The sequence below is a fragment of the Nicrophorus vespilloides genome, unplaced genomic scaffold, assembly GCF_001412225.1.
Source record: "Nicrophorus vespilloides isolate i.1.1-1 unplaced genomic scaffold, Nicve_v1.0, whole genome shotgun sequence".
NCBI classification, from domain to species: Eukaryota; Metazoa; Arthropoda; class Insecta; order Coleoptera; family Silphidae; genus Nicrophorus; species Nicrophorus vespilloides.
Genome location: NW_017096427.1, coordinates 255,402 through 281,943, shown reverse-complemented (window position 1 = coordinate 281,943; position 26,542 = coordinate 255,402). Strand labels below are relative to the sequence as shown.

Genomic DNA, 26,542 nt, shown 5'->3' with positions numbered 1-26,542 from the left:
CTAAACAAAAATGTTGTTGTTGTAGTTCGAAGTTATTTTATTAAACCATTCTTAAAAGGCGGGTAGGTGTGTGGTTGGTGGTAGCAAATCATATTAAGTAAATAAGTAGAAAAAAAAACAAATATTCTGTGTACTTAGCAGTTAACACTTAGAAAAAAGAATATCATGTTGATGTAAAGATAGACGAGGATGAAGATGAGCACCCTTAATCATTTCTTTTTGCTGTCCTTTAACCCCGCACCGGCGTTGAACTTGAAGAAGATGATGTCACCATCTTCGACGACGTAGTTCCTTCCTTGCTGCCTGTACTTTCCTGCGGCTTTAGCAGCGGTTTCGGATCCTTCCTCCTTGAAGTCGATGAACTTCATGACTTCGGCCATGATGAAGCCTTTCTCGAAATCGGTGTGGATACGACCAGCGGCTTGTGGGGCCTTCGTTCCTTTCTAAAAAGAAGAAAATAAATCAATAAATACCAAAAAATTCGACGTGTATAATGCAAAATCAATTCGACGACATTAAAATGCGCCGCGGGTTTGAAACGCCGCGAGATGAATGTGCTGAGTCCCCATCATCATGTCGGGCAAATTATCCCTCCTGCGCCTTGAAATTGTCTCCGAGTATTTGCATAAGAATATGCCTATTCAACATAATATAAAAGCGATTCGCGAACGGCGAAATTCTACTCACTTGGATGATCCATGCTTTGACCTCGTCGTGGCCGGCGGTGAAGAAGTACTCCAATTGGAGGGCCTTGTATCCTTGAACGATAATTTTATCCAAAGCACTGAAAACAAAGAACAATTTGAATAATTTGTAAATTATTTACGATTCAATCAATTATATTTTCATAAATACTATACAACTATTAAGAAGTATAAAAACTTCATCAAAATAGACCTTTAAATAATCGAAGAAAAGTTTTGTTGTGTCCAACCATTATTATAATTGTTATTATTAATATAGTGTACTAACGAACTAGAGACATCCACGGCGTCTCTTAGTTATATAAACATATACATCGGCTTAAAGGAATGTCTACCGTGATCCCAGTTCGATACAATTTAATATAAACAAATGGGATAAAGCGTAGACATTCCCATCAATACTCCTATACCTTTACTCCGAATTCAAGTTCTAATTATAAACAAGTAATGATCATTACACGTACAGTCGTAATCAATCATCTTTTTCATATAAACAAATGCATAGGATTTTGTCCCAGTCTTATAACAAACAAAACCACCAAGGCCGAATCCTGTGGAAATTAAAGTATCTACATTGTCTTGGAAAGAAGGACCCCAAGAGTACCAATTATTATTATAAACTTGTTTAAAACCAACTTAATTATTTAATTCCTACAAGTCTCAGTTGTATGATTTACCAACGACAACACAAGACAATAATCCACTGTGTCCAGAATTCCATTTCTGCGACACGACAGTATAATTCAAGATTATTAATATAATTCTAATTGATTTCCATGTTAAATTTTCATTTAATTTATCGAAAATATAACATTTCTCAAATGAACAAAAGACATGCAGGTGAAGAGAAGATGATAATACGAGTAGATAGTGCAGGGCGCATTCAAATTTTGTTTTTCAACTTCTGTTTTAGACAGACTGTAGTGACTAAAACAGTGACAAAATTGAAGTTAATTTCAGTTATTTGTTTACTTTTCTTCAAAATAATGTCTCTATATTTGGTACACCTGTCAGAGATTAAGTCTTGTGTAAATTAAAGTGTGGATGTAACAATTTTTTCATTTTTATTTATCAATTAAGTTACTTTTTAATTAAAAATAAAAATTACTTTATAATTGCAACATTTCAAAACAGGTTAATTCAAAAATATATGTGACAAATTAATTAAAATTTTGAAAATTTATTTCGTTTGAAAACTATTTGTGTTTGTTCCACTTGAATTATATTGTAAAACGTCGCAAATAAGTGTGTATACATAAATACATGATTCTTTAAGAACATTAAGTAAATTAGTTTGAAAATATTATTGTTTGGTTCATGGAAAATTTAACATCATTTTATTGTAATTCACATACAATTCTGAGTATTAATTTCAATTAAACTAAGAACAAGATGCAATAAGTCTAGAATAAACAACTTGAATATTTTAAAAGAACATTTTTTAATACTTTTCTCTAAAATCTTCATCGTCAAATATAAATATTTTCGAGGACAAAAAAAATGCCCTTTGTAAAACTGATTATTTTTCAATTTGATAATTTTAATAAATATTATTACTATTTCATTCTTCAATTAGAATTATCAAAGAATATACAACTTTTGTTTGATTTGCTCTATTTGTCTTGATATAGAACATATTGTTTATTTGCTTTTACTAATGTGAGTCTAATTGCAATATGCATTACCTTTGTGCACAGCAAATGTATATAATTTAAAAAGGATATTAAAGTCAATTACGGAATGCACATTGCCTAACCCTATCGAAATTAATGATGCCATGTGGTTGATTTGCGTTCTAACAAAACCCTCTTAAACAGCACAACATACATCCTCTTTTTTTTAGAAAGTACAGTTAATTTAATCTGGGCTATAAACGCTCAAATATGATCGTAAACCTTACTTATTCCAACGGTATTTTACCATACAAAAGACAGTAATTATATAAATTACGTTCCTCCACTTTTATACCAAATTTACACAAATATTCGTGTTTATTTGGAATGTAAATGTTTAAATTTGATCGTAAAATTTACCTATTTTAACTGTAGTAACTGTGTAAAAGATTGATAATTAAAATTATTTTCTTCAATTTTTATCCCAATTTTACAGATTGTAATCTAATAATTTGTTGTTCTTATAAAATAATGTTTATTTTCTTAATATTTACTTACAGATCCTGAAAATTAAGTAAATCCAAATTCTAGGTTTCTAATTTCAATGATAAAATATAAAAAAATCCTATTTTTGTCAATAAATTTTCAAATTATTCAATAATAAAAATATTCGGGCTTTCACTGGATTAGCCAAAATTAAAGTTAATACAAAATTGTAAATAAACAAATTTATAATCAAAATATTGCAAAACATTTGTAAGAGTTAACTCTTATTTTAAATATAATTTTTCCAACAGCAGTTATTTTCAAACATAATAAATATCAAATAATAGTGCATTCAGTTTGATGAATATTCGAGCGATTTGGATATGTTCCAAATGAAGTTGTTGTATTTCTTATATTCTCAGTAAATTCCATTTATTATTTATTTTTTTGGCACAGTACTTATTACTTATATATTTCTTCCAAACCAAATAAAATCATTCTTTTATTTATAGAAAAAATAAAGCTTTTTGTCATATTTTTTCTATAAAAAAATTGTAAATAAATTAATAAAATAGAAAAAAGACAGTATCAATAATAAAAATTAAATAATTATAATTAATGTCAAATAATATTTTCCGTTTTATCAATATTCTATTGATTTCATAATAAATATGAAAAGAAGCATTGTTTTTGTGATACTTTTTGTATTAATATTTATTTATTTACTTTTTTGGGATATGAAATATTTTCGATAATAATCTGTGTTTTGTTTAATTAGTACAGCAATACCTCGCATAGTGCGGCTTCCATCAGTGCGTAATTCCAAAACAAACTAAATTTAAAATAAATTCTAAAAAGTGAGTACACAATTTTTTTTCAGTATTTTTTAAGCTGTTTCAAAATCCTCAATTAGTACGGTTTCAAACAGATTATCCGCACTATATAAAGTTTTGCTTTATTGAATTTATTTAATAATTTATAAGATTATTGTTTTTAGTGATAATCAATATGTTTATTGAACATGAGACATAATTAACGTATATTTTCAATTAAAATAATTTATGAGTTTAATAAATAATTATAGTAACTGCAGACGTACGTATAACTCAATTACAGCAACAACCACGCAATTTGGGACGTCTCAAACAAAAAAGCAATGACGATTACAGTAATTTAAATTTATTTTCTTTCAAAATCTCCTCCATTTTCATTTCCTCCAAAGACCGCATTAAGAAAACCAAAAAAAAGAAATAAAAGAAACTATGCTTAAATGCTTCATTACCGCGTAGAAGAAATACGCAAAAGCAATTTATTTTTAATGGATCACCCAAGAATCACCAGTCGCAAATTCTGCTTTCCTAAGAAATGACTAGCAACAAAAAGGTTTGCAAAAATAAAAATGAATTTTAAGAACAAAAATTGCAAAAGCACCTCTACGGTTAGAGTGCACATTAGCGTTGAGTTTTGTAAATATTTTTCTACAAATACGAATTAAGGTCTGTCTCTTATTTTTTTTATAATAATAATGATCATAATTGCGGTCCGGTCTTCATCATCTTTCAATTCGGACCCGATGTCTATTTGGGGAAGACAAAAACCGGCAATTAGGGAGGTGCACCTCACTCGAAACTTCGACTTCTTTCTTTTCCCGTCCGTCTTGATGATGCTTCTGCTGCTGCTGCAGATTGCAGCAGTTCAGTTGTATCATTGATGGTAGCAGATGAAAAAATAAATAAAATAAACTTCTCTTACCTGGTCGTCTTGGTTTCCTCAAGGTACTTCTTCCTCTCGTCTTCCTCCATCTCTAAAAGCTTGAACTCGAACGCTCCCGAAAACGGGATGAGCACGGATCCAGGATCGTTCTTGTCTATCCACTCCTTGATCTTGATCAACCTGGCGAAACGTTGGATATTAAAAAAAAAAGATTCCCACGAAATGGGTGGAAAGTATGTCGGGGGAGGTCGGGTAATTTAAGGGTACATTATTAAAATACCGACGTGAAATTACATAATTCATGATATTAAAGAAGGAATTTCGAAACCCTTTCTCTTCAATGCACCAAATGTCGACGGAGACAGAGAAGATCAGACCACCTTTTTTTTCGGGTCTACTTAATAGAGCGCATATGTTTGCTTTATGCGGTTTGTTTAAGTTTTTAGCGGACTCTCTTATCCTCTACGTCTTCGTGAAAGCGACTTCTTCCTTTTTGGTGGTTTTGCTGATGAAACCGCGGCCCGAGATCAAAAGCAATCAGGTTGCCATTATTACGCTCGGCGCGGTAATTAAGAGAGTGGGCCGCATCATTGTGTCATGGGTATTGTCCGGGCCCATTAGGGTCGATGAGATGGCGCGTTTAACTCCTCGCAGAAGAATACGAAGAGGAGGATGAGGAAAAAGGAAGCAATAAGAAGGTGCATCGCGCGTCTCGAATACTCCTCTCGTATTAATAGCATTATTGGATTATGATCACGTGTGTAGGTATCATCTCACCATTTGTTCTTCTTCTTGATGTAGTCCTTCTCGGCGAGGTTGACCAAATAGATGGCCGGCTTCGACGTCAGGAATAAATGCTTGTTGAGGATCTCGATCTGAATGAGGAAAAAAAGAAACAGATGGAATCAGTGCATCACATATTTTTTTTTTGGTGAAATTGATTATTTTTTTTTTGGCATGATCTGGCGTTTTACTTTCGGGCATCCTAATGTGACAGCTAATAAATGATCAGTTTGTGGTACATCACCACCTGGTGATGTCTGAGGATACAAATTGACACCCAGAGAGAGAGTGAGAGAGACAGTGAAATTCTCGCGCCGCGGGACACGTTGTTCTTCTTTCTGATTCTTCATTCTTCGGAGAGTCTCATTCTTTTTTTCCCTTCTTCTCCATTCCGATTCCATATCAAATACAAGATTGTGTCCGCATCGGCATGACTCAGGGCAAATATCAATTCGGTTCCACACCCAATCCATCATTTCTTATTAATAAATTGAAAAGAGAAAAACACCGGAGGGTCCCCATTTTACAACACCACCAATTCCATATCATTTTCACTCCCGTTTTAAATATCATTCTTTTCCAAACCTTTTTAATTCACCAAATATTAGTTTAAATACTATCATGTCCATCCTTATTTCAATATCATTCTTTCAAAATTTACTCCTCAAAATATTTATATAAATATTGAAGTGAACTCTACAATTTATTTGTACTATAGTTTTATTAATTTAAAATAATTTAAGCAAATTACTTAACTGTTTTCAGTCAGGTACATTTTAAATTTTTGTTAATTACAAAATAAAAAAGTTGACAAAAATATAATAAAATTTTTGAAAATTCATCAAAATATTTTTTTTTTCAAAATTTTTATTTAATTTAAGTTATAAAAAAAGTAAGAAACTACATTTCTTTATATTTATTTCAATATAGATACAAATTGTTGTTAATTGAATCATTGTTTTGGTAAATTAAGTAAGAAACGTAATGAAATTCAATGTAAAAGTAACGTTCATTGAAATTCATTTGAAGCTTTTAAATTATAAATTTATCTGTACTTTCACATTACTTTTGCCGACGAATCATATTTAAAAATAGTGGTACTCCTCCATCAATGAATTACAAAAGGATGTGGCTTCTTTTTTTTTCAAAAACATTTACCATTCAATTTAAAGGTTGCTATTATATAACTGGATTATTTACAGCCGATTGAACTTTAACAAATTCCTTTCTTTCATTTCTATTATTTATTGGCTCAATAAAGTTAATAGAATAAATTAGAAATAAATAAGATTTATTAATCAAAAATATTCCTAGTGATTTATAATTATTATAAATTATTACGTTATCCAAAAACGAATTCTATAGAAATAATAGACATAAGTAAAATTTATTACTGTAATAGAGAGATGATTCAGAAATATTCTAAAATTTATGTATTTTTATTGTAAAATAATAAAATTTATATATCAGTTTTTTTGAATTATGACTATAATTATGTTAAATTTAATTAATTAGCATATTCTTTTAGATTTTTTTTAATTGAGTTTTTCTGTTATAAATAAGCAAACAAAGTCACTAAATTGCACTTTAGAGTAAGTATTATAAAACATTCTTGGTGTTGAATTTTTTTTTTTAAGATTTTTGCAGCGAATTACCTAATTCATTCATTCATTAAGCAATTCAATATAAATAAATCTGTATATTTTATAGCAATAAAAGTTTTCTGACAATATTAATAGTAATACTTGACAAGTCGTAAGTAAAGTAAGAGTATGTTTGTAAAATACTCAAGTAAAAGTAAAGTTTTCTGATGATATCACAAGTATTACTTGACAAGTAGTGTATGGACTACGAGTAAATATTTAAATTAATGGCAATCACAAATTTAAATATAATTAATTATATACATATAATTGCTATTAAACAAGTATTACTTGACAAGTCATAAGTATTAAGTAAGACTAAGTTATTAAACTAATACCAATATTTAATTTAAAAAATAATTAAATATATACATTTCTTTCCAGTTAAAGTATTCTGATGATATCACAAGTATTACTTGAAAAGTCTTAAGTAATAAATTCAATTTTAATTAAAATTACATGTAAAACGCCATGATAAATTAAGTAGTAAATATGATATTTGTAGAAATGCGACTATTGAAATTATGGTACTTGTACTTACTTCATTGACATTCCAGTCGTGGAAACGAATGTGTTTCTTGTCATCAACGAGGACACCTTTGATTTTAACCAGAGTGTCCTGAAACGTGTAAAAAGTGCAAATTAAGGTGATCTTTTGTAGTGGTCCCAATGGGGGGTTCGGACTAATGGGATATCACTTGACGGTGGGCACACCGCGGCCCAGCGGGATGCAACCACGCCTCGGCTCGTGTCCGGACCCCCAAACAAAACCAAAAGGATAGAAAAGAACCGTGCATACAAATACAAATAGAATGGATTAGAAAAGAGGAGAGGAACAACAAGGGACACTAATCGAATCACCGAATCCCGTCGACTCATTCGCACCAGATGAGAGGAAAAAATTCCAATTATCAGAACGCTTAAAATGAGCATCAAGATTAAAGAAGAAAAAGAAAAACGAGTATTAATAAGAAGAAAATGAACATCAGGAGAGAAAGAAAAAAATGAGCATTAAGACAAAACGCTCCTTTTATCACGATAATTGGCGAACGTGAACCACGTCGTCGTCTTCCGACGGAGATTTCATTAAGATTCCGCGGAGAGGGTGAGGTTTATCGGGTGGAGATCTCTGTGTAAAAGGTTGAAGAACCACCATTTCGCAACTCACGTATTCGGGCTTCATCTTCTTGTCGTTGCCGCGGACGACGGTGCGCTCCAAATTCTCCAACTTCTTCATCAGCGCGTCCTCGTCTTTCAATCTCAGCTCTTCGCCGATAATCTCCAAATCCCTGATGGGATCCACCTCGCCCTCGACGTGCGTTACATCATCGTCTTCAAAAGCACCTGAATCACACAAAAATCGTTACATTTCAATAAGTTAAAAGGTTTATATAATATAATATTTACGGCACAGATGGAAGAGGGTATCGCAGGCGCTGATGTGCGAGAGGAAAGCGTTTCCTAATCCCTGCCCTTCTGAGGCTCCCTTCACCAAACCGGCGATGTCGACGACGTTCAGGAATGCGGGCACTTTGCTGTAATCCGAAGTAGTAATCCGTTAGAGCAAACACGTTACATAATTAAGCGCGGTTCGATTGGGTTTCGGTTCCCCGCAGCAGGAATCAATTATCCTACGTACAGATTAAATTTCAATTAACTTGGACGACACGAGATTATACGTCCAACCCATTGAATTATAGCAACCCTTTGTTTTCTTCTTCTTTGTTGTTTCTGAGTTACGAACATGACACAATTAAAAATTTAAAAAAAAGAAATGTAACTATTAAATCCAATGAATTTATATAAGTTTTTTTTACTATAAGTAATAGTAAATAGTTGCTACATTTCAATTTCACATCCAGATTATTGGAAACATTTAATTTAATTAATTTCTCTTAACATATTTATTTTTTTATGATGGCCAAACTTTCTTTAAATTCGTTGCGCTTTTGTTTTACACTATTGTTGCAAAAATGATATTCTTACATACTCAATTATTTAACCGCTGTAACATAACCGAAACTTTAAAATGGAGAATTTTGTAATGATGATCGCAAGCGAATTTTGAATCATTTATTTTAAAATACCATAGATTCAAATGGAGAGCACAATTTCAAAATTGAGGAAACAATTGTGTAAAATTAACAACTAAAATCTACAAAAATCAACTCATTTCCACAATTCTGCAAAAGAATCACTAAGATCATTGACATATAAATAAAAAGTTCCCAAAAGGAAAAGACACTAAGGCAGTTACAAGTTTTGTAAAACCGTTGTTGACCGATGAGAAGTTATGACAAAGTTCGACTTTAATGACTCCTATAAAATGAAACGCCGTTAAAACAGCGCGATTTTTTTTTCAAAATAATGTTTAAAATGTGTTTATGATTTATCTATATTTTCTCTCCAAATTAACAAAAAAAAAATCAGTAACTCCCCACTTACTTGCTTCTTACGAAATGTACCAATTATTTCTGGACAAAAATCGAAGTGAAATGTAGCAACTATTTTCGGACTGAGGAAGAAATTGATATAACGAATATCACAAAACACAACACAAAGTTACATTTATGTTATTTTAACTTATTTAGATAATTTACATTTTATGTAATAAATTAATAAAGAACTTAAAATTTCATAGATTTTTATTTTTTCTTTCACATTAAATTGGTACTTTTTAAGTAGTTGAAAAGTAACAATTAATGTGTACATATTCAACTTGGAAAACAATTCCATGTTAAAGAAAAGTTCAAAACTATTACCATGTTACCATATAAATAAGTATATAAGTAATAAGCAATTACTTCGAATAACACAAAAAACACAATTTTTTATCGTTGTCATAAGATATGAATAGAGAGCTTAAAACATCTTACATTGTGTTTTCGATTTGTATCTATTGATTCACATTATCAAAAATATAGAGAAACAAATTATATACATATTACTGAAAAATCTTTAAAAGAATTGGTACTTCCTAAGTACTTGAAAAGTAACAATTAGTGTTACAACTTGGAAAACAATTCCATGTCAAAAAGGTTAAAAACTATCATCAAGTATATACACAAGTATTAAGCAATTACTTCGAAAAACACAAGTACTAATGTTTATCACTGTCATTAGATCAACTAAATATTATTGGTTAATAGTGTGAATGTACAATTACATACGAATTAAGTATATACACAAGTATTTAGCAATTACTTTGAAAAACACAAGTACTAATGTTTATCACTGTTATTAGATGTCATAAGTATCAACTAAATATTATTGGTTAATAGTGTGTACGCACAATTACATAGAAGTTACTAATAAGTGTAAAATGCATACAATTGTTACACCGGATGCGAAAATACTTGGGCACGGTCCTGCGTTTGTGTGTGTATTCACATTTAATTTCATTCCTTGCGAAGGAAGAAAAAAAAACACGAGAAAAAAAAAACAAGGGAAAATCTTTATCATTATTATTATTATCCTTGGAAACGCATTCGTGACAGGCTGTCAACCGGAGCCATGTAATAAACTTCAATCACATCAGATTAGCGAGTCAATGGTGGTTAGCCACGCGACCCGTCCGGCCCTAAAACACACGCTTTTAAAGGATATTATCCTGCCATTTAATCCATGGAAACGACGACGTCGTCGGCATAATCATAATAAAATGTATCCTCCGCCGTCGCTGACGCCGCCGCCAACGTCGATATTTTTTTATTTTAATGGCCGCGGGAATTAATTAAAATGGCGAAAACTAATTACGAGGTATTTTTTTTCCGTGAAGAATACAATTATAAAATAAAAAAATGCTGCACACGCAATCGAATGAATTAAGTACACAAAAAAAATAATAATAATAAAGTTTCTAACATAGTAGTGATTCATTGGATTTAATAGGGCTACAATTGCGTGTGCATTAATTATATTCCTTTCGATAATCAAATTATCATTATCCGAGAGTAATCAATTTTATTATAATCTAAACACGCATTTAACAATTACACAACAAAATACCAAAATACACCTATAACTCGTTTTACACGGTACTTTATTAACACGTTTGTGCTTTTACACGGTTAAAAATTCAATTTATTTTATGAATTTTTTAGATTTAATTTTTTATTCTCTTGTACATTGTATTAAATTAATACAAGAGTTAATATATTTTTTTTATAAAAAAAATGAAGAAAAATTCATAATTAATAAACAACGAAATTATGCGTTTTATTTTGTATACTTTTCAATTTACACGGTTTCTCATTCAAATACTTACAATTTCGATTTACACAGTTTCCTGAGAAATATGTGTGGTATATGTGTATGTGTGGTTTTTAAAAAACTTAACATAATTATAGTTTACAAATACTGTTTACATTCATATTTTGAAGTAAATCTTCTTTCTTGTGTGTAATTTTTCATATATTATAAATTGTATTTGAAGTTTCTTACTTTGTCTTTTCCTTTTCCCAAATAAAAACAACTACATTATGTATATAAGAATTATTTGATATTGTAAAAAAAAATCATATCAGTGCGAACGTAAGTTACAATTGTTTATAAATAAATGTTTCTTAAACTTTTTTTCTAATTTTCTCTTATTTTTGTGCTATTTTCTAGTTGTTTTAAATGTTTATAATTTTACCTAACAAATTGTATTAAAAAAATACTAAATTCATAATTAAGAAAATTTATATTAAAGCTATAAATATAACTGAAAACATGCATTTAAATATTACATGAACATAATATGTATCAAATAATGTTAGGAATAGTGAGTTTCTTTAAAATTTGTATGAGTTTAGTAATTTACGAATATTTCTTAAGCATTTCTAAAAGTATATTAGAATTGTTTCGATAATATTTATTATTAATTTATTATTCACAAACTTATATATTTTGTTTCATAAACAATTATTAATATTGTTAATATATATAATCGTTACAAAAGTGAATATCTATACTCAAATCAAAATAACTTTAATTTCTACTATGAATACTGTCAGAAATAAAGGACAAATTTAATTATTAACTATGTAATTCGAAGGAATTAAGTATTAATATGTTATTGCAGTAGATTTAGAATGAAAGAAGTGTGAGTTCAGTTTTTCAGTAATAAAATTCAATTAGAGAAATACTTCGCTTCGATCAGTCCGGATTCACAATAATCATGTTTGAAAATTTCAAAACAAACTTAAAATTTACTTTATTGACAAAATAATAACAAATTTAATACAGAAAATATTTTTTTATGTTCTATTTTGTCACTATATTATTATGCGATTAATATCCTCGATTAGTCCAGGATATTAGCAAAACTCACTATGCGAGGTATATATTGCTGTATATCCAATAACTATAAACTATAGTTGGTATAGCTGTACATAAATTTATGTCCCATATCACGTATAATGTGGACACATCTTTAGAAGAACTATTGAAGTCGAAATATTTTTATATAATTGATTACAAATATAAATATTCTTCGGTATTTTCATCTCTAAATAAATAGTTACATTAAACAATAAAATAAAATGTATGTTATATCTTTGAAGGACGGTGGTAGGCGCCACCACCTTTTTAATTATATCTTAATTTTCTGGACAAAGTACAAGAAAGAGGAATTACCATAAGCAAATTCTTTAAAACTATGCATACAATTTTTTTTTCTCGCCCTTCAAAGGAGTTAAAATATATCAATTTCTTTAATATTTTTTCTCTTTCCAAATAGAAACTATAACTTTAGAAATTTTACTATATCAAATACGAATTATAACTGCTGTATTCCAGCAAAAATAAATGAATTAAACACATGAAAAAAAAAGATGTATAAACGTTTCGTGTATTCTACTCGCATCCACCATTTGTAATCACGCATTTGAATAAAAATTAATAACTTAATACGACGCGTTTTACATTTCAGCCCTCTCCAAGTATAAACAGTTTTTTTTTCGTACGGCCATAAAACACCATTATAGAAAATAATTATTTTAATGGCGCAGCCGACTATAAATAATTAAAACAGTTAAAAGTAATTATTAACGCGCGTTCTCCGTTCTCCCTGTTATTTTACATTTTCTACCGTGTTTTCCCTCACATTTTCCATTTTCGCTCGCTCCCGTGGCGCCTCCCTCGCAAACAGCGCATTTTTTTATATACTCTTTTTTTCGCGTTTTTGCGTTCGCTTTGCGAGGAAGAAAGGGAGAAATAATTGGGCTGCAGACATGCATTCGCCAACGTGTGTGAATTAAAATGTAAATTACGTAATCAGCCATTGACGCCATTAATTTTGTTGCCCTGGCGACTCTCGCCCCGCCCTTAAAACTATTCGCACGTCACTTCCGTCGGGAATCATTATATTATTATGATGATCATCATCATTCTGATCAGAAGAATGTAAATCTTATCAATTACGCTCGGTTTATGTAAAGGATGACATCATTGGAAATTGGGGGTTGCGGCTCTCTTCTTTATGGATGGGCGGAGGTTGGAATTGATTGCGACGTATGTAAATTTTTTGGCGGAGAAAATCGGCCGTAAAAATAAAATGGGGAAAATGATGTCAAAAGGGGTTTTTTTTATGGACGACTGCCGGGTTAATCTGCAAGTCAGATGAGGGCGGGTTTTCTCCGTTTTTGGGTGGAAAAGGAAACGGTTGCATGGAATTGGGGGGACTGTCTCTGGATGGGTTTATAGGGCGAATCTTCATTAAGGTCCCGACGATCAAAGGGTGTTGTATGCGTGTGTCTCCACTACACTGTACTTATACTGTAGACTTGTGCTCGCTCGCTTGCTCTATGTCTGGATAAATGTATGTAGATAGGAGCGGAGTTGGCTTATGGATAGTAGGGATGCATACAAAGGGCATATGCTCGAACTAACTAGTGCCGAATTTCATCCCATCCCACCCTTCGGGATGAAATTCAATGCCGCCTAATAAATACAAAACGCCTCGCGGATCCACCCTCCTAATTGTAATTGCCTGCACTACGACACAAGTTCTCCCTCTTAATAGAAGCTAGTTAACACTCGACGTTTCAAATAATACTTTACTACGAGAAATTCAATAAAAGCTTTCCATATACATAAATTTATCAAAATACATTCTTAACACCAAAAAACAGTAAGTTTAAACAATATAAGGGAATATACACACTGCGTAAAGGGTGTCCCAAAATTAACACAAGATTTGAATTAAATAGAAAACACAGTTTTTAGTCTTCAGATTGTGATTTTTAGGGGTTGCCAACACTTTACTGCACCAATGGCGGCAAATTCAAATCTTTGGGACACCCTTTATATTGAAATTTCTAAATTTATTTTTCAAGCTTTAGTACGCTTTTCACATATACTACTTATAGTAATTTAAACTTATATACAAAAATAAAATAAAACTATTCAAATTGACTAAAAATATGTCAATGAAGGAGAAATTGTCTCCATTAACATCATTTTCCATAAATTTGGCTTAACTTCAAGGATTAGAAAGATTAAACAAAAGTCTTTTAATCTATTTATAAAGTTTAATTTTCGCCAAGTTTAAGCAATATATTGAAATTTATAAATCTATTTTTCAAGCTTTCTCTCGCTTTTCACATATAAAAAGTACTGCAAATGTGATAATAAAACTAGTTGATTTTTGACATTTCAAATAACAATTTATCACCAAAGAAGAGACAAAATCTCTGAATTTTATTTTTTTAAATAAATTCAAATCCTTGAAAGATTGAATAATTAAAATATAGGTGCAAACACACTATGACTAAAAACCGTATGCACGCACTACTATACTAATCTTTATAAATCAATTTCTCATACAACCCTTTTACATTCACTACAATTTTCTTTCAAGAATTGATACATATAGAAACTAATAAGAAATTTATCCAAATATCAATCAAATCATTTATCAAATTTTAATTTACTTAATCACATAAATGTATGTATAAAAACTTACAAAAAATAATTAATATATATGTGGAAAGAACCAAAATTTTGTCTTCCTCGCAAGTTAATGGTGTTCACTTCAGTTTTTATTTATTTTTTAATACTAGTTCAATTACCTTATTATACATACTTTGATTCCAATAATTTACAAACTTATGTATCTATTATAACACATTTCCATAGAATAAGAAAATAAATGCGTTTTCATTATAACATTAATTTACATCTTAGATCAAAGTTAGCAACAAACTAACTAAATAATTTCGTATTATAAGATTAATTTACAAGTGAAAAATGTTTCTAAATACTTTAGTATATATTATATATATTATAATACAGGTATGATTTACGTTTGTAAAAGATTTAATAAAAAAATATGATGGAACAATATGTTGTATTATCTAAAATTATTCGTAATTTAAATCTTTCAAAATTATTTAAAAAATAGTAGTTGTATAAAGAAAAATGTAAGTAAATAATTATATAAATTTAAAAAATAGGATAATAAAAGTCTTGTAAGTTATCTCGGTGTAACAATAAGTTAAATGCATTATAACACTCTTATATAATTTAAAATATGTCTATAGTACTAATAATAGAAATATGATAAATGGTAGTTGCAACTAAATTTAGAAGAAAAGTTATTTTTCAATTTCCAAACAAATATTTCTAAAGAATCTTTAATGTTCCATTTATGATATAAATATGATAAATATTAGTTGTGTGAAAACTAAGTAAATAATTATAGAAATTTACTTAAAAAATTGCAATCCACTTGAATGCTTCAAACATGAACATGCAATTTCCAAAAAGTAAAAAAGAAAACTTTCTAAAAGAAATATGATAAAAGGCAGTTGCAACTAAATAGAGTGAATTAGTTTAGGAAAAAAAGTTATTTTATAAAATGATTATACAATTTGCGCAAAACATTTGTGATATAAATATGATAAATAGTAGTTGCAAGAAAATTGTTAATAATTATAGAAATTTAAAAATTTACAAAAGAAAGCATCTTCTCCGAAAAGTCGCATAATTTGTTTCATTCAACAAAATCTACAGCGTTATTATAACCATATTACGCAACATTAAATACAAGGAATAAAAAAATGAACGAACAACATATAATTTCGTTACGTTTTCCTCTCTGGACCTCCGAATGAAGAACGTTAGGTTTGTTGCTGTTGTAGTAATAAAACGGATAATGCGAGAAAATGAATCGGCCCTAACAATTTCCACTCGTAATTACAATAATTTTCGACGAAGTGATAAATCGCAAACAACGAGCCGCAGACCGGACCGGATGCGTGCGTTTTAAACGGTAAATACTTATATAATAAACACCCTCGGTAACCGCGCGCAGACCATGATGGATCCAGAATTGTGGACTAATGTCCCTAATGATAATAAACCTGAATGGACAAGAGCCGCACAGACTACATCCATTTCATTATAAGAAATCAACAATGGACGATGTCCGAAAGCGACTAAAGAGATTTTCCTTCATCTTTTCCCGGCGCTACGGTAATTGTTGTTGGTCTACACGACTAATGAGGGTGCTGCCAATTTGTAGGCGCCATAGGGACGTTCCCACCGTCGTTACCGACACAAGAGGAGACCAGTCCAGTCCAATCCACCGGAGGAGGAAGGACCATCAAACACAATTACTATTCGATAATCACTTTTTCCTCTTCTCTACTCTTATGTAATTCTTTTTGTACTTTGTTATTATTAGTATTCCTCCTCTTCCAGACCGCTTCTAAGTTTAGTTTTTTTTTGTTGGGTATTTCGTTGGCGCTAAATAGCCTCGTGTCGCCTTAAGATTTCGTAATTGCGTGAAGCCGAAATGGATGATCTTTGATTTTTCGGTCTGTATAATTTCCCATCGGCTACCGTTTCATTAATAGGCCTTGCATGCATAAGTAATCAATTCCAAATTGTCGATACTTACCTAGCTGGCTTGAAGTAATCACAGAGATAATCGTATCTGGTATCCGGGACTGGAACACGACGTGCTGGAACAAATTATTCAGGTCAAAACAACAATTACAACAAGAACAAGAACTAAAACAGAAACGAGGATGCGAAATTGTATACGTTTATTATTAGTAGATGATGTTATTTAGAATATCGCTGAGCACCAAATGGATGCAACTGTCCGCAGAATTCTGCGATTCCCCTCTAACACTATCCCTTTGCTCATTGAACACATCCATTTGGAAAGGACCCAATGGTTCATCATAATGTAACAACGGATTCAACGACTTCTTCAGCGTAGCCAAACATTCCAACAACCTATCACGACGTTTCTTCATCAGCAATTTAGCCTCCTCGTACCGCGGTAAATAATCCTCCGGCGTGTTCGGGTTCTTCAATTTCAATTGAAGCCCTATGTTAATCAACGCTGAAATCCTAATATCCAAGCCGGGCACTAAAGGTCTCAACGAATTCGTGTTAATAAGTGCTTTGGTCACCTGCGTCGCATTGAACTGCTCCAGGAAACCCAAATTAGGTAAACTGTGAATATCCATCGACGGAAAATCGGTGCCTAAGAAACTAATCTTCGATCTGAAGTAGACAGAAGGTGAAGACATAAATTTCGCAGAGCATTCTTGATTATCGAATAAGTAAATCCAGTCGCCGTATTCAACGGCAAATTCAATAGATCCTTGAACGAAAACCCGATCCGGTTTGTTATCCTCTAAACATACAACGCAAATACCGTTTTCGTAGCAGTTCTCCGGCATTGATTCTAAAATTACAGGCGTTGGAAGCTTCTCAGGTAACGTGTGGATGATGTTAACTCCAAGGAATTTCAACGGATAATCCAGGAACTCTTCGATGTGTTTATCGCAGAGCCAGTAGAACTCATCCAAGTATTGCACCAAACCTGTTCTGTCTGGAGGACAACCTCCGCATTTCAAGACATTGGAGAAATATAAACAGCATAGACAGTAATTCCTGAACGCACTTTTTCGCTGCAGAAATTCCAATGGCGTTACCAACATATTGGCGATTCTCAAGGCCATATCTTTTTCACAATATTTATGGTAAAAGGAAATTTCAGAAACTACAGCCAAAAACAGATTGTTGACTCCATCCCAGACGTGCCATTTGGATGGTTCCACCTGAATCTTTCCCAAATTCTGATACTCATCGTCGATCCACTTATTAAAGATACTAAAGGTTTTGCGCCAATGCATTATGCGATTACCAATGAACTTTTTAGAGTACTCAGGCATGTGAGTCTTGGGGTTTATATCCATGTATTGGTAAATGTAGTCATCGTTAGATTCCAAACCGACGATCAAATTCGGCACCAAATTCATAGCGGCCAACTCTCTCACTTGAATCATGGTGTTGGGAAATCCATCAAAGATCATACCAATGGCAACAGCCCTCGGTTCGAAAGTCATCGCTTCGACGCATTGCATAGCCAATTCATCTGTTAAATATTCACCTTTTCTCAAAATTTCCTCCACATCCAAACCCAGAGTACAATTGGCCATATACTTGAGCACAAAACGAATTGCTTCACCGACGCTGATCAATTTAAATCCGTACTCTTTCTGAAGACGTTCAGAAATGGTTGTTTTACCGCACTTTGGAGGACCTATGATGGCTATTCGCGTCGGGATCAATTTGAAGGCTGACGAACTCTGTCTCACGTACTTCAAAACGTCTTTCTTAAACTTTTTTCTGTTCTCCGGTCCAGATATAAAATAAATATGATGCCGGTAAATCATCGGGAATAACTCGAATTTACTCTCATCCGCAAAAAACATTGGGATGAAATTGAATTTTTCATATATCTGCACGGGACAGATTTTTCCGAAGCGACTCAAGAAGTAGTAACCCTGCTGTAGAAGTTTATCAGCCATATCAACGGAAATATCGTAGACGCGTTCCAAAAATGATTCGTTTCGGAACTTGATGGAATCCAATTGTCGGTATGCTTGGTAGTAAACTTTATCGGCGCTTAAACTTGCATCTATGGAAACCCAAGGCATCAATTCGTTGTCGCAGAGTTCGTGCAGTAACGTTAAGAAATTCGTCTCTAAAGTATTTGTTTCTTCCAACGCGCCTTGCAGTCTTTCCGTCGCCATCTCCAGCGTTTCCCAATTATCCTCGAATACAGGTTCGGGCATTTCCGCTTCCAGAAACTCCTCGACTTTCCTAATATCTTCCGCGTCATCAACAGATTTTATACTTATCAGAGACCTCGATGTCTCTCCCTCAATTTCCTCCTCATCTTCTTCCTCTATATCGTGCAAAGCATACCTCTCATCCCTCCTTTGCCTTAACAACTGCTTCATCCGAGCTTCCCTCTCGTTCCTCCACAACTCCATCATCTCATGATTCTGCACTTCCTCAACCTCCTTCTCCTCATCCATTTGCACCTGCCACTCGTCCAGTAAAACAGTCATCAATCTATTGTTCAATTCGTACTCTGGACATGACAATTCAATAATTAAATCCGGAACCATCGAATGTTTGACCATAAAGTCAATGTGAGTTGGTCTTCTAGGAAAACCGTCCAGCACGAAACCAGTCGACTTGCGTGGTTCTTGGAACCAAAACGGCGCCAAAATTGAAAGTAAAATTTCGTCATCAATCGGTTCGTCATTCTGCACATATCCTTCAAAGTTAAAATCGCCCTCGTACGCTTTCAATAATCCTTCAAAATCTCCATAATACAATCCCAATCTTCTGCCAATAGACTTAGCGAGAGTCGTTTTACCAATTTTCCTGATTCCAGTTACGCAAATTCTTGGAGGCCATCTAATCCTTGGAAAACCCTTCTCGAAGCTGTATTCCCTTGGATCCAATATAAACGAATTCATGCTTTGCTCGTTGTTGAAGAAATAAAGACTATTCAAATATTTAGCACCGAATTCTTCTTTGCCGCGCCAGAGCACGCCGTGCTTCTTCAGAGTCACAGGACAAAAGACGTTGGTATCACCCAATCGTCTATTTTCAGCAAACAAATTTTGGCTCTCGCTTTTATCGAACTCGCTTCCCTCTCCCAATTCTTCACCCTCCAAATTTGGTTCACCGAAATCCGCCACCTCTTCCAGTCTGTCTTCCTCTGAGAAAACGTACGCTTGTTGACTATTACTCGTTTGAATATCAACAAGAACATCGCTCATAATTTGCTTGATACTCTTGTCGGTGACTACAATTTCTTTGTGTTTAATATCATCTTGCCCTTTTAAATAATCCATGAATTCATCGAACTTCTGGGAATAATCGTTCAGATGTTCGATGTAATCAACTAACAAGTTAGCGAAAGATTCGCTTGGTCTCATGCTTCTATTGAAACTCAAAGCTGCGGTCGGAATGCGTGAGGCTATTACTTGGTTGTCGTTCTCCATGAAGAAATTGTAGAAATCGTGAAAAGCGGTGCGATCAGGTATTTTGAACACCTTCCTTAAGTAAAATCCTTGCGGCGGATCGTTCAACAGATAAACCAAATCCGGCTTAATTTCCTGGCAGATCTTGTCGAAAAACTCTATATCCAATGGAAACCCATCAATTACCCAACCATTCGATACGTTGTTTTCTATATTAGCTTCAGCGTTTTGTATTGATAACATGTAACAATTCAGCATTGTATCTAAATCAATATGCTTCTCTTTTGGAATTTTCTTGTATTGTCCCATCGCATTTTCGACATATTCTATAACAAAAGGATGTTCCTTATGGATCATTTCAAATTTGTATTCTAGCGGAGGCTGCAACTCCTCGGGCAGCATATCGTCAGGCAAACCATTTTCCAAATACTCCTTCAACAATTCTACATCGTCTGTGGTAATTCCGATGAAAGATAGAGCTTTCGTCGACATACTCATGATGGCCTCCGCGTCCAGAACATCAGAGGTCTTTTCGTTTAATTTCGGTACCGGCAATGAAGTGACTTCAACCTCTTGAAAATTGTTTACTACATCGTAACAACGTATGTACTCTGTTATATGATACTTGACATTGGCTATATACTCATCAATGCTGTTCAAGCGAACCTTTTCCTGTTCCTCGTATATCTCCCTTCGCCTTTGCTTCAAAATATCTATTGCCTTACGCACCTCCTCTTCCTTCGCTTCTTGCAAGAGGCTGTGATCGCCGTTATCGAAATAATGTTGGATCATTCCATTAGGAGTCAGAACTTCGGCGTTCATCGCATAAGATATGCACGTGGAGACGGACGTTCGTCCGCTGCTCTTTGGTCCGACAACGAAGACCCTGCACTGGAATGTGGGAAATGGCGGCTTCAGATACTTCCTCGGATTCCTGATGAAATCTTCTTGAGTTTTCTCGTCGTACAGGAAGAATATTTTATTCAGAAATTGCGTTGCGAATTTCGGGTTTCCTTGCACGAACTTTCTACGCGACATGGCGATTGGACAAAAGTAGGCCCAATTGGATAAAGTCCATTTGAAGAGCGGTCCTGCGATACGTTTGGTGCGCATGGATTTGAACCATTCTTCGGGCGATTGATCTTGGTAATCCACGTCGACCTTAACGGAGCTTCCGCCTTCACCCACATCTTCCTTATCTTCATCTATCAGAGTTTGAGGTATGAGGGACGGACAAATTGGTAGGATTCTTAAGCGAGCTTTCAGCGATTGGAACATCTTGTGCGGCGCAACTCGACCATCCAATTTAATAAAATATTGTTGATTGTGCAACATTATGTATTTCTCGATAACAGTTTCGGTTTCGAAGCGATAACGTTCCAATTGGGCCCTCACGTGAATGCGGAAATCTCTTTGCAATCGAAGGTATTTCAGATGTAAATCGTTTTCGTAATCCTCACGAGGTTGGTAAAGGGTGAATATAGTGAACACTTTACGCTCTGATTTTTCTGGTAGCAGATTGTGTATTTCGTAGGTCACCGGATCGCAAATGTTGTTTTCTCTAATTGAAAGGACATCTGGACTCGGACATTTCAAGTATATCAAGATGTAATCTTTAGTGGTGAACAACGAGAAGATAAAGTTCATTTGGCTTATGTTATCCGAATACTTGTTCGATGCATAGCAAATATCAGTTCTCTCATCCTTAAGTGATATCGAAGATGGGATTAAAGGCGTAAGGTTTGCATCGGTCGCTACTATTTTCACAACGGTATTTGGATCATTTTCTTCCTCCTCCTCCACTTGTTCTTCACCTTGAATCGATTCAGCTCGTGAAGTCCTCGAAACGTTTTTTATATCTTCTTTAGGCAGAATAGAGTCCAAAGTAGTGTCCACCAAATCGTCGAATATTTCATGGACATTAAAGACCGCCGATTCTGAGGAGACGGGATCCGGTGCATACAGATCGTTGCAGATAAGTGGAAAGCCGCAGATCACGAATCCTCTGTGAAGAGCTTCCAAACTATTGACCTTCTTCTGCAGCAATCTCATAATAACATCCACGCTGATCGATCTTCCGCAGCGCAAATTAAATTCTATACAAAGACCAGCCCGACTACCCGATGCTATCTCATCCTCGATCAAGGATTGAGGCTCGATGTAGATGCTCTTCCAGTTATCCGCCAGCAGCTTTCCCAGCTCGCTATCCCCGATGCAGGGTTTCCCGAGGATCAGGAAACGAGTGGGAATCGATTTCAGGAATTTCAGGTGGGTTTTACGTTCGGTGTGCGGATCGTTGCCACTTTCGTGCACGAAACGGTAGCTTGCAAACAGGAACGGCTCAATTGTTTTCTCGTGCAGCAAATGCTGAACTCGATTAACCGCATCGTAATCTTCGGCGTAATTGTAACAAGAGTTAACCAGTGGGTACCAGTTGCCCGGATTGTCCGGAATCACATTCTCCTCGACGTAATCGAAACCAGAAATGTACTTCAGAAACCGCTTATCGAGGATCACATTTTGGTTGCACCTGTACTCGTGCAATTCCTGGTTCTCGTATTTGAACAAACCATCCGTCATTACGTCGATCGAACTTTTACGATCATGTAATTGATAGGCGCAAACTAGATTCAATATCTTGATACAAATATAAATATAGTTCTTTTTCTTTTATATCATGATGAATCAATACACGTTACATCCGCAATAATAAAAGATGTAATAAACTACTTACATGAATATACAATCATAAACCCAATTATATATAATACAAAATTACATTATATTTCCAATATATATGCAATTTTATACAATAGATACAAAATATTTCTTATTAATTAAAGTATTTATTCAGCATTTTTTAAATTGAAATTTACGTAAAAATACCTTTTTCTATATTAAAACAATGATTATTTGTATACCATTTTACAAACAAATAATTTATTATATTACGTATTATAAAACTTTGAGCAAAAAATTGTCTGTATAAAATATTGTTCTTATTATAAATGTTCCAAAATCATTTACACAATTTGTCCTTTTTTTTATAATATTACTTAAAATTTCATAAAATGTATACTTTTTATTACCAAAATGTATATAACAAAACATAAAATACTGCATGAATTGTTTTTTCGAAACTGAATCCATTGAACATTAAAAATTACTAATTTCCTCTATTTAATTCACTGATAATATTCGGTAAAGTTCAAAGGAATTTATATAAAATTGTTCTTGTATTGAATCGTGTCTACTTTTATTTTCTTATAATTATAATTTTTAGATATAATCTTGTTAATTCAACAACATGATTCCGAAATCAGTTTCTTTAGAATATTAATAATTGAGGATATCCGTCAAGCTCGGATCATGTTTTAATGCTTCATCATCATTCAATCATTGACCACGGTTTAAAATTATATTATGAGAACCAGTCGTAATCACCTGCTATAATCATTATACCAAAATAAAAAATATTGAAGAAATGTGAAACTGATTATTGCATAAAAATGAAATTTGTTACCTAATTTAAAAACAATTATAAAACAACTTAAATTTATTGCTTTATTGCATTTAATATGTATTTTTCATTAACTTAATTAGAAAATACAAATCGCTGTTTTCAAAAAATAAAAACTTAAATTTATTGCTTTGAATTTGTCTTCATTTAATACAAATTTGTCTTAAAAATGGAAATCACTGTTTAAATAATAAAAAACTTTCTGTGACCTAGTCTATTAATTTATGAACAAATGTAAATAGTATATAAACAACAAAAAATAAATTTATTGCTTTGCATTTTTCTTGTCGTATTATTTCAAAAAATGCTGTTTCATAATAAAAATACGTTCTGTTATCTTATTTATGAACAAATCTAATTAATAATAATATACGAAGATATTACATAAATTTCTTCGATTTTATATGTATTTTTTCAATAACAAACATAAAAATTACAGAGTGTAGTTTTCTTTAACGGACTTAATATTGTTGTTTTAATCAAAATACGTTAAAATATTATTATTAATATATCTAAAATTTTTTGTAAAATTGAAATTAAATATATTGGTTATCAATAAAGCTTCTAAACATTGATAAATGAATGAAAAAGATGAAAACATGTTAAGAACATATTATACATTAGAAATTCATATAAATCGTGATATATCTTTGTACTTATATCAAATTAAGACACATATTAAAGTGTTTTTACCATTTGATTATGTAATTGATTTAAAAAATGATGTAATAACGTAATGCAGATTAAAATATGCCATAAAATAGATTAAAATTACAACAGAAAGACCTATGGTGTGTGTAGCAGTTGAATTTTATTTTATTTTTATTACTGTATTAAGTTTTTTTTTATTTTTGTATTTTATAAAAAATATTATTAGATTAAAATTTGTAATTTTAACAACTTATGACACTAAATATGTGTCGTTAACATAAGTTTATGTAATCGAGATTTAAAGTTTTAATTAGTAATTATAACGCCGTAGTAGTCAATGTGTTAAGATAAATTGAAGTGTCTTTAACATATGTTTATGTAATTGTTTTAAAAACAATGATATAACAATTGTTTCCATAAAGATGAGTCCAATTAATATAGAAAATAGTGACGTTTTCAATTAGTCGTCAAGTTTTGACATATTAAAAACACGATTAATGATATAATACATGCGTTTTTATATAATGATTAAAAGCAGAAATGTAACTGATTGTATAAAATTGCATGTAATAAATATATAGTTTAAAGTTAAAAGTGATAAAGTTTAAAATTGTAAAAAAAATACTTATTTTCATTAGGATCAATGGTGCAGAAGGGGAAGTTCTCAGCGGCTACGGCGCTCTTGGTGAGGACGTTGAAGAAGGTGGATTTTCCAACATTGGGTACACCCACAATGCCAACCCTGAGGTTGGTTCCAACCCTACCAATGAGTGGCTTCCGTTCTGGCTCAGGCACCTTCTTCGGCGGCATCTGAAAACAACATTTACCATTACATCAAATGAACAACAACAATTACAACCAACAACAGCAACAACAACATCCTCTCCGACAGCGACAAGAAAAGAAAACGAGGGGTTTTAGTTGCCCCATGCAAAATCATTTAATAACAGACATTTCGGATCGCAGCAATGTGCAACTTAATTTGCGCCAAATAGCAATTTTCAATCTTGATATTTTATACACACACACACACACATACTTTATATGTATACATATACGCGATTGTTGTATGTGTGTGTGTGTTGAGAGGGTTGGTGGCGTGCAGCGCAATTTTCCATCTTCTGCTAGCACACGGTGTGTGTAGAAAACCGAAGGCTCGGGTAGGTATTTTATAAAATCCTTTAATAACAAACCCCGGACCCGGCCATTCCCTGCAATTTCGGATTCGCCGTCGTTTCGAGCATTGGCATTAATGTAATTATCGATGCCGCCTCGGGACCGGTGAGAGCTCGCATTGCAATTTCGCGAAATATCTGATATATATATAAAAAAAAACATATTGTAAAATATGCATACGTAAGGAGCAAAAAAAAAGAACATATAATAAATGCACCGGGCTTTCGTGATATGAAAAAAGTTCGAATTTTCAAACTTTTCCCGCACGAAACCGTCGCGCTCCCAGAGGTCGTCAACAGATGTCGCCACCGGTCGACAGGATTAAAGACCCGGACCACACGCAATGCCAATTTCAACGAATTAAACACAATTAACTAAGTGGATGGTATAGGGTTGTTCTGTAACACCTAAGTATCGTAACTGGTGTACTGATAAGCTTGGTTTGCTGTTGGAATGATGTCTATTCTACAAGCGACCAATCATAACCTTAAAGGACGATATGTTATGTCTTTTGATGGGGATTCGGGGGTTCCATGCGGTTGGCTATGGGTTTAGCATGAGGAATTGATGTTGCTGAGTTTATTGTTATACATACTTTGCTTAGTTTTCGCTTATTTTCCTTTTAATTCCGGTTAAAAACAACGTGTATTTGACAGCACCACACTATCGATCCAAGTCGGACACAGAAGAGAGATCTGCGTCGGCAAGGTTCGTGTCTATACTAGGTGATTGTACGAGCTGATGTAGCGCTAAATTTAAAGTCACTATCTTTAGATATTTCAGTTACTTCAGTACAAAACTTAATATTCGTTATATTTCCGTTATTATAGTATCATGTCTTAACTCTATAAAACCCAATTCAAAATTTAAATTATACTTCATACACATGAAACATCAACGTCACGCAGGCATACCAACTAATATTGTTTATTGTTATCCAATGATAACTGAAATCTGCTATAAT

General features: G+C 32.8%; 1 protein-coding gene across 1 annotated transcript; it reads right to left on the bottom strand.

Annotated features, from left to right (window-relative positions):
• Positions 1–13: 13 nt before the first annotated feature.
• On the bottom strand, positions 14–26,275 carry LOC108556997 (obg-like ATPase 1). Its single transcript, XM_017913362.1, has 10 exons — positions 26,174–26,275; positions 25,032–25,212; positions 16,829–16,889; positions 8,350–8,477; positions 8,111–8,286; positions 7,484–7,561; positions 5,294–5,391; positions 4,556–4,696; positions 688–784; positions 14–443 (listed from the first exon to the last, which is right to left on the bottom strand). The coding sequence occupies exons 2-10, from the start codon at positions 25,210–25,212 to the stop codon at positions 210–212; spliced, it is 1,194 nt and encodes a 397-aa protein (XP_017768851.1). The 5' UTR covers positions 26,174–26,275; the 3' UTR covers positions 14–209.
• Between the last annotated feature and the right edge of the window lie 267 nt (positions 26,276–26,542).

What these genes read in the sequence shown, in the direction of transcription:
- LOC108556997 (XM_017913362.1), bottom strand. Translation starts at nt 25,212, where the DNA reads ATGCCGCCGAAGAAGGTGCCTGAGCCAGAACGGAAGCCACTCATTGGT. An exon ending in GATTACTTCAAGCCAGCTAG is followed by an intron (nt 8,478 to 16,828) that starts GTAAGTATCGAC and finishes TTCGGATTACAG; the next exon opens with CAAAGTGCCCGCATTCCTGA. An exon ending in TCAAAGCATGGATCATCCAA is followed by an intron (nt 444 to 687) that starts GTGAGTAGAATT and finishes TCTTCTTTTTAG; the next exon opens with AAAGGAACGAAGGCCCCACA.